The sequence below is a fragment of the Lathyrus oleraceus genome, chromosome 7 (genome assembly GCF_024323335.1).
Source record: "Lathyrus oleraceus cultivar Zhongwan6 chromosome 7, CAAS_Psat_ZW6_1.0, whole genome shotgun sequence".
In the NCBI taxonomy this organism is placed as follows: domain Eukaryota; kingdom Viridiplantae; phylum Streptophyta; class Magnoliopsida; order Fabales; family Fabaceae; genus Lathyrus; species Lathyrus oleraceus.
This window is the reverse complement of record NC_066585.1, coordinates 273,343,864-273,352,206: the sequence shown is the minus strand read 5'-3', so window position 1 is coordinate 273,352,206 and position 8,343 is coordinate 273,343,864. Positions and strand designations below refer to the sequence as shown.

The following is an 8,343-nucleotide window of genomic DNA, read 5'->3' as shown; positions in this document are numbered from 1 at the left end:
ATTCATAACCGGTTAACTCAACCACTCACCCTAGCATCTTTTATCTTAATCAATTATTTTTACTATTTTTGTGTTTACTATCATAAATTCCAAAACAACCTAACCATTATCTTTTTGTTCTGATAGAATCAAATTAAAATAAGTATTTCCTACGCAATCCTTGAGATCGATACTTGGAAATAAAACTCCTTATTACTACATCGGTAAAAATAGTACACTTGCTATTTTTCCGATCAGTAACCAATGCAGCTGTTCCCCAACTGTATCCCAAACACCTGTCTAAGTCCGTAAACAATAAGAGATATCGTGCCTCGACAAGCGTAAAGGTCTTGTCGGCAAAAATTATGGAACCCACCAACACCAACAAATATTCTATAGTCGCATATGCCCAGTTGGAAGGATCTCTGTGATGTACGAATAAATCGTATAACCTCTCCAATTTATAATAAGAACCCCTACAACAACAAACATGTGCCCGTGACTCACTCTGTGACACTCCTAAGTAGCCAACAACAAGTTCAACAATAACCTCTTCAGTGACATCTTGAGGGCTGAAGAACACACCCCTGATGGGCAAGTGAAGCACACAAGAGACGTCATCCAAAGTAATGCTAATCTCACCAAATGACATGTGAAATGAAGATGTCTCTAGATGCCATATCTCCATAAATGCGGATATTAGGTTTGTGTCTATCTTTGTCAAAACAGTTCTTTGAAGTGAAGATAACCCAGACCTAAAAAGCCAACTCTCCATTTGTTGTGGAAGAGCTAGTGGAACCCTCGATGTCAGCTTAAGTCTGTGTCCAGCAACCTTCAACTCTTTCTTCGAACCTCTCTCCTGAAAACAATTAAAACATATATTATAAAACACAATATAAAATATTCAAATATTATTCAATTTCAAATATATGTCGTTTGTTTACCTCACTAAACCATAAATGTCGAGCAACATGATGCTCGCACTTTACCAAAAGAGACGTATCGTACAGTCCTTCTAGGTAGCCAGTTGGCTCTGCTGCAGATGTAGATGTGTCCATGTCCTAAACTACGGTCTAGAATCCACCGTTGGCACCTAATCTTTGAACCATTATAAACAAATAAAATTCTAAATAAAAAATGCACCAGAACACTTCTAAAAAGAGTTCCAGTGTGATGAAAATTGAGTTTGACTTCCAGAACACTTTTCATAAGACTTTCGGTTAATTGAATGAAAACCGAAAGTCTTTTACGAAGAGTTCCGGTAAACAGTTTTCAAAATCGGAAGTCTTTTAAGAAGACTTTCAATAAACAGTCTGAAAACCAGAAGTCTTTTTGAAAGAGTTTCGGTTCAACGTCTCAAATCTGGAGCGAACTGGAAGTTTTGTACAAAGAGTTCCAGTATGTTGTTTGTGAACCGGAAGACTTAGGGCTCATTTGAATCAGTTTTGCTTTTCACTTTTTAAAATATATTTTATAAAATTGTTTTAGAAAAGTGTTTTAAGAAGAGAACTATTAAAAAATTTATTTGGTAACATGACTTTTCAAAACTGATTTAAAAATGAGAAAGTAGAAATATTTGTTTGGTAAATTATTTTTAAAAACAGTTTTAAAAATGAGAAAATAAAAAATGATAATTCAATTTTTAAAAATTATTTTTTTAACTAATATAAAATGAAAAATATTTTTAATAAATAATAATTAAATTTTTAATGACTCATATTTAAATATACAAGTGTAAATTTTATTACTAAATAAAATCGAGATAGAAACTTCTTATGATTAAATATATGATTTAATTCCTTTTTAGAGTCAAGTTAATAACTTGTTCACACAAAATATTTTGTTATCAAAGTTTTATAGCGTATATCAATATCTGAAGCATACATATGAAATCAAACTAAAATAAGTATTTAGAAATAACCACTAAAATTTAAAGTTGCTTGTATGAAAATCTAACATAGATAATTAGTTCACTTAATTGCTACGGTGTACCCACATCTCAACTCTAATATGATTTCTCTTCATTGCCATTTCAACTGCACCTTCATTAACCTTGTTAAGTTGTCAACATTGGAACTTGTTCCTTCTATGATATGACCTTCTTATATCCCCTCAAGTTCGATATGATCCATTTCTTCCCATATCCAAAACAACTCTTTAGGTAAATTCCACTTGCATATGTAATTGTGAATAACACAACACGCAATAACTATGAGTCATTGTCTAGAAGGTTTATAAGGAGGCATCAACTTTAAAATAGGAAATCTATTTTTCAGCACCCCAAAACAACGTTCAATTGTCATCCTTAGAGACGAGTATCTATAGTTAAATAAATCTTCCTGACTTCTGGGTTGTCTACCTTGACCTCTATATTCTTGTGCATGATACCTTTCACCCCTATAAGGGGAAAGAAAACCTCCAATACATGGATACCCAGAATCAACGAGATAAAAGGAACCTTCATCAAATAAAATATATGTTAGTTCAACTTTGTTAAATGCATTGAACATAATTTTATATTGATACCATGACTTACCTCTAGGTGGCCAAGGAAATTCAGCATTTTGATTTGTAATTGCATCCAAAAGAATCTTTGAATCATGTGCACTTCCTTCCCATCCCGAATATACATACGTAACATCATGTTAAAATCACAAGCACACATGACATTCTGTGTGATTGTTGCCTTTCTATCCCTACATAAAATTTGTTTTTTTGCAGGAACCGATGCACTAATATGTGTACCATCAATCGCACCTATGCAGTTCTTTAAGACATAATCCAAATAATATGAATAAGTAAACCATAATCAAATTATGTTGAAATAAATATACAACTACAATAGAAGAATATGAATTATATGCATACCTTAAACCAATGATAGTATTTTGAATTATTTTTAATTCTTTCGGGCAACTCTTTGGACTCTTGCTTTATTAGTTCCTTTCCAAATCGACAAACTGCCCTTAATACCTCCTTAAAATTGCGTGATATTGTTTCAGTGGAATGTTGAAAGCGGATTGAAGCAACTCTATGATGAACATTATGACCAATTATGAATAAAAATGTAGCAACCTTCTCTTCAACAAGCACATCTCTTGAGTCATATAAGCAATTCTTCTCCTCAATTCATTACAGAAATTAATAAAACATCCTTTCTTCATTCGAAATAAATCAAAACAACTTGTTCCAGATCCATTTAATACTTCAGCAACAAACTCACGACCAGTCAATGAAGATGTCAAAACCTTTACTTTGTTAAAGTATTTCTGATTGTCATACCCCAAAATTTGCCCATTAATATTTCAAGACATTTTGCAAGGCATTCCGACTCATATATAACACTGATCTTGAAGAAACAAAGGCCCAACTCACGGATGGCCCAATCCAGAAAATGGCCCAAACTGGCCTGTTCGCTACGCGCTCGCCTAGCGAAGCTGACAGACAACAAAAATTTCGGGCTTCATTTTGAGCCCAAAAAAAAAAAAAAAAAAAAAAAGAGAATTTTTTTTTAATTAATTAATTAATTAATTGATTAATTAATTAATTAATTGATTAATTAATTAATTAATTAATTAAATAATTAAAATAAATAAATAAATAAAATATAACAAATTATTTTGGACTTGGGTCTCCCTCATTCCAAGCCCATTACCCACGAAATTAGTCTATAAATACTGAAGTTTCAGTAGGGGAGTTACACTTGGAGTGACACTGGGAGATTCACTGGAAAAAAAAAGAGGAGGAGAACAGAGAAGAACGAATAGAAGTTTTGGCATAGGAACCCTGCCTACCCGGAGAATTCAGAGTAAAGAAACCCTGAAGGCAGCCCATCTGCACCGAAGCCATCGCCGTCCAATTCCCGCTGCCTAACTTATTCCGATACTACAAGTGGTCAATCCCTTCAACCTTGAATTGGCAAACAGGTTTGCGTATCTCTATTGTTTATACTTTCAATTGGCCATATCTACATATATAATGCATCATGACTAAATGTTGATATATAATTTGCTTTCGTATGGGAATTTAAATATGCCTGAATACCCTGAATGTTTGATCATGTTATTCCTGTGATAAAATGCCATAAAATTCAAAGTTCCTAACGTGGGGCTGTTTTCAAATTCAAAATCTGTGGCCGCTCGCTAGCACCTCGCTAGGCGAGCCTGGGGCGAGTATTCGCCTGGCCTTCGCTAGGCGAGGCAGAGGCGAACGAGACAGTAGCTGACTTTTCTATTCTGTTTTTTTTATGTTTTATCATAGCCATGCATTATTCATCCTATCCTATTTATTGTTGTGATATTTCTCCGATGTAATCTTCGATTGCACCCTGATTTGGTGTTCTGACATGTTTCTTTTTTTTGAGTTTCGTAAAGGTTCACATATCCCAGGAAAAGGTTATTGGCTAGGTATTCCACTTTATTTGTGGGATACCCTTGTGGAGTTTCACCCTAAATTAATTTTTAATGTATTAATTTCTAATGTATTAATTTTTTAATATATTATTTTTAATAATTTTAATGTGGAGTTTCATCCTAATTATATAATTAATTGTAAAACTTTGCCTTTGAATAAGTGATCTTGGACCTCTCTTTGTTGCCTTACGATTACGATATTACGGTCATGTCCCGCGAACGTGGGGATACCCTTAGCAAAGACCCTTCGGTTAAATCATCATAAAATAAATTATAGTCCCTCGGATGTTGCCTTCGAATATATAACTTTGTCCCTCGATGACCCTCCGATGTTGCCTACGGTTAAAAGATGATAGTCCCTTCGAATGCTAAGATATCCTCGTAACTGTTGCCTTCAATGACCTATCGATGACCCTACGATGACCCTTAAACATCCAAAGGATAAAACTACTTATTTCTCAATAATAAGGACAGTTTTACCCTCATAAGGATAGGAAATGCTCATAAAGACCTTGGGTCGGTATAACTCTTAATTGTTGGCTCACAATCTAAAAACAATTTTCACACCTCACACCTTTCAAAATATCCTTAGAAAATCACCACTTGGTATATATTCATACTAGAATCATTACCGAGTTATATTTTTCTAAACAATTTCCAAAACTAAACGAGATAACTACTTTGTATATATTCATACAAGAATCATTACAAAGTTAAATTCTCTTTCCAAAAACAATTTTCCAAACAATTCACAAACACTTTTTTTCAGACAAAAATAATATAAGTGATCGAGCAATTAAGAGCCCATGGATAACCATGGATACAAAGGGTGCTAACACCTTCCCTTTGTATAATGTACCTCCCGAACCCAAAATCTAAATTAAGGTCTTTCCTGTTCTTTTCCACCTTTCCTTATTGGATAAAAGAAAAGTCGGTGGCGACTCTTGCTAACCGCGACATTGCGATTAAAACCACAAAAAAGTCCAGTTCACCGTATGACAGAACTGGCGACTCCACTGGGGAGCCTAAATATTTAAAAAGAGAGGTTACCTTAAAAACAAGATCACTTATTCAATTTGTCTGATTTATTTTTAAGGGATTGCTTGGGTATGTTATGCTTGAGTGAAAGATCCTACACCCGGATCTAGTGTACCTTAGGTAAGTAGCAAGAGATCATCGCGACTGTCCGGCGTATACTGGAATGGTCAAAATGATGGCTACGGTTAATGTGGCACTTTGGATGTCCTGATGTTCCTCATGTTAGTTGAGGAAATATTTGGCATTCGCGTGGTGTCATAAAAGCATTAACCAGACCTTTAGAACCCTAATTGACTCATCCTGGCCATTAGAAAGTAGTGAGATAACTGGCTTCGGTTCCGACTGGAGTTGGTTGAGACTCGATACTACACTCTTTGAGATTGGACTTTAGGGAAGCTTCGGTCAACCACTTGGTGTTGCACTGAAGTGGACTTAAGGAAAGGTCAATGATTTGAGATCCTTCTAGAACCCGGTTACTATTCTAAGACAGGTTGAACCAACCAAACTTCAGTGGGGAGGGTATTTACCTATGGAACTCACGCAAGCCTTAAAACCTAGGAATGATTGTTGTGTGACTTGCTTGTGCTTGTTATTTATCTAACAACATAACATCATAACATCATAACATCATGGCATTGTACTAACCATTTCAAGGATTTAGGGATTTAACTCTGCTAAAAAAAACAAAAAACAAAAGCAAAAACAAAAGAGAAAAGAAAAAAAAAAGCTCTTTTTGTTAGTTTATGCAAAGTTAAATCCCGAAAGTCCTTGAAAACATTTCATACATTGCATTGCATCGCATAACAGGTATTCTAAAGGATCAGTGTTCTCACGATTTTCCTATCAAACAGATTCCAACAGATTCCAGCAGATTCAAACAGATTGAACAATGGCTCTCGAACAAACTGTCAAAGATCTCCAGGCCCAGAATGCTCAATTCCAGGAAATGATGCTGAGCTTATCTAAGGGGCAGGAAGAACTGAAAGCTCTTTTGATGGAGAAGAAGAAGGACCAGAAACCTGTGGGTTACATCAACCCGGGGAGAAGGCTTAAGGGACAGGTTACAGGAGTCAAGATTAGAATTCCGAAGGATTCAGAAGAAGAGACCGAGAATGATTCGGAAGATGAGAATCCTAATCTCGTCAATTCTGAGGACGACGATGAAGATTATGAACATGAACAGTACTCTCCGAAGGATGATAAGTACAAGTTGCTGGAAGAACGTATGCTAGCTATGGAGGGGCAGAAAGTGCCCGGTCTGGATTTCGAAAACTTGGGTCTGGTCTCTGATGTGGTCATTCCCCGCAAATTCAAGGTTCCCATTTTCACTAAGTATGATGGTGCCTCTTGTCCTCAGATGCATCTAAGGGCTTATGTGAGAAAGATTCAGCCGCACACTACTGATAAGAAACTGTGGATCCATTTCTTCCAAGAGAGTCTGTCTGGCACACAGTTAGAGTGGTATTATCAGCTTGAGAGCTCTAACATCCGCACATGGACTGATTTAGCAACAGCTTTCTACAAGCACTACCAGTATAATTCTGAGTTAGCGCCTACTCGGCTACAGCTACAAAATATGACTATGGGCTCTAAAGAAAGTTTCAAAGAATATGCTCAAAAGTGGAGAGATTTGGCTGGCAGAGTCAAACCCCCTATGACTGATCGAGAGTTAGTGGACATGTTCATGGGTACACTGACTGGCCCATTCTACAGCCATCTACTGGGAAGTTCCTCGTCAGGTTTCACTGAACTTATCTTGACAGGTGAACGGGTTGAAAGCGGCATTCGAAGTGGAAAGATACAGGCAGCTACTTCTGCAAGCACCAAAAAGTCCTATCAGGGAAAGAATGAATCAAATGCTGTGTACAGTGAGAGGAAGCATAACAAGAAGAATCGTGACCATACTGTTGGGGCAGTTACAATTGCCGCACCGCCATCTCAGAACTTCCAACACAGACAAGACAGGTCGAGAAGACAGTTTACCAAGATCAATATGACTTTAACCCAAGCACTGCAGAGTATGTTAAAGGCCAATTTGATTACCCTCAGAGGCCCTCCTGCAAATCCCAACACTACTTCTCCTCGTTATAATCCCAACGCCAGGTGTGCCTATCACTCCGATAGCCCCGGGCATGATACGAATGATTGCTGGTTGTTGAAGAACAAGATTCAGGATATGATCGACGCTGGAGAAATTGAATTTGATCCTCCGGCGACCCCCAATGTCATCACAGCACCTATGCCTAATCATGACCAGAATGTTAATGTTGTGGACGACAATTCTCACGTTACTGACGTTGCTGATTTAGCATCTCCTCTCCTGATCGTTAAGAAGAATTTATTGCAAGCTGGTTTATTTCCAGGTTGTGCTGAAGATTGCGATCTCTGTGTACTCCGACCCAATGATTGTTTGAAGTTGAAGAACGGCATTCAACGGCTGATGGATGATCGTACAATTCTATTTGAAAGGGTTCCTAAGGTGGACAACTCTATTGAAGAGGTATCTGTGATTGCTAGGTCCAAAGCTCCAGTGAAGATTACCGCTACTAGAGTGCCTGTGAAGATTACCGCTGAGCCCAAAGTGGCTCCCTGATTATTACCGCACCTGGCCCCGTGCCATATTCCTCCAGCAAAGCTATTCCGTGGAACTATGGAGGCGACGTTTACATCCATGGCATAAAGCAAGTTGGTAGTTCTGCTAATCCTAATGATATTGTGGGGACTAGTAAAGTTACTCGAAGTGGAAGGATCTACTCCCCAGAAATCTCACCTCCCGCTCCCGAAATTCGAGGAAAAAGACCAGTCAATCCTCCTCAGTCAGAGACATCGGTCGAAGTTACTTCTGAAGATGTTGCCAAACAGGAAATGGAAGAGATGCTGAAAATCATCCGTAAGAGCGATTTTGATGTAGTGG

The 8,343-nt window shown here is 37.2% G+C and overlaps 1 protein-coding gene across 1 annotated transcript; it reads right to left on the bottom strand.

Moving 5' to 3' along the window:
* Positions 1 to 233: 233 nt before the first annotated feature.
* On the bottom strand, positions 234 to 1,037 carry LOC127103403 (protein MAIN-LIKE 1-like). Its single transcript, XM_051040666.1, has 3 exons — positions 924 to 1,037; positions 470 to 838; positions 234 to 404 (listed from the first exon to the last, which is right to left on the bottom strand). Exons 1-3 carry the CDS (start codon positions 1,035 to 1,037, stop codon positions 234 to 236), a joined length of 654 nt encoding a protein of 217 aa, XP_050896623.1.
* Positions 1,038 to 8,343: the final 7,306 nt, after the last annotated feature.

Coding starts and splice junctions, on each gene's coding strand:
- LOC127103403 (XM_051040666.1), bottom strand. CDS start 1,037: ATGGACACATCTACATCTGCAGCAGAGCCAACTGGCTACCTAGAAGGA. Junction 839..923: donor GACATTTATGGTTTAGTGAG/GTAAACAAACGA, acceptor AATTGTTTTCAG/GAGAGAGGTTCGAAGAAAGA. Junction 405..469: donor AGAGTGAGTCACGGGCACAT/GTTTGTTGTTGT, acceptor CGTACATCACAG/AGATCCTTCCAACTGGGCAT.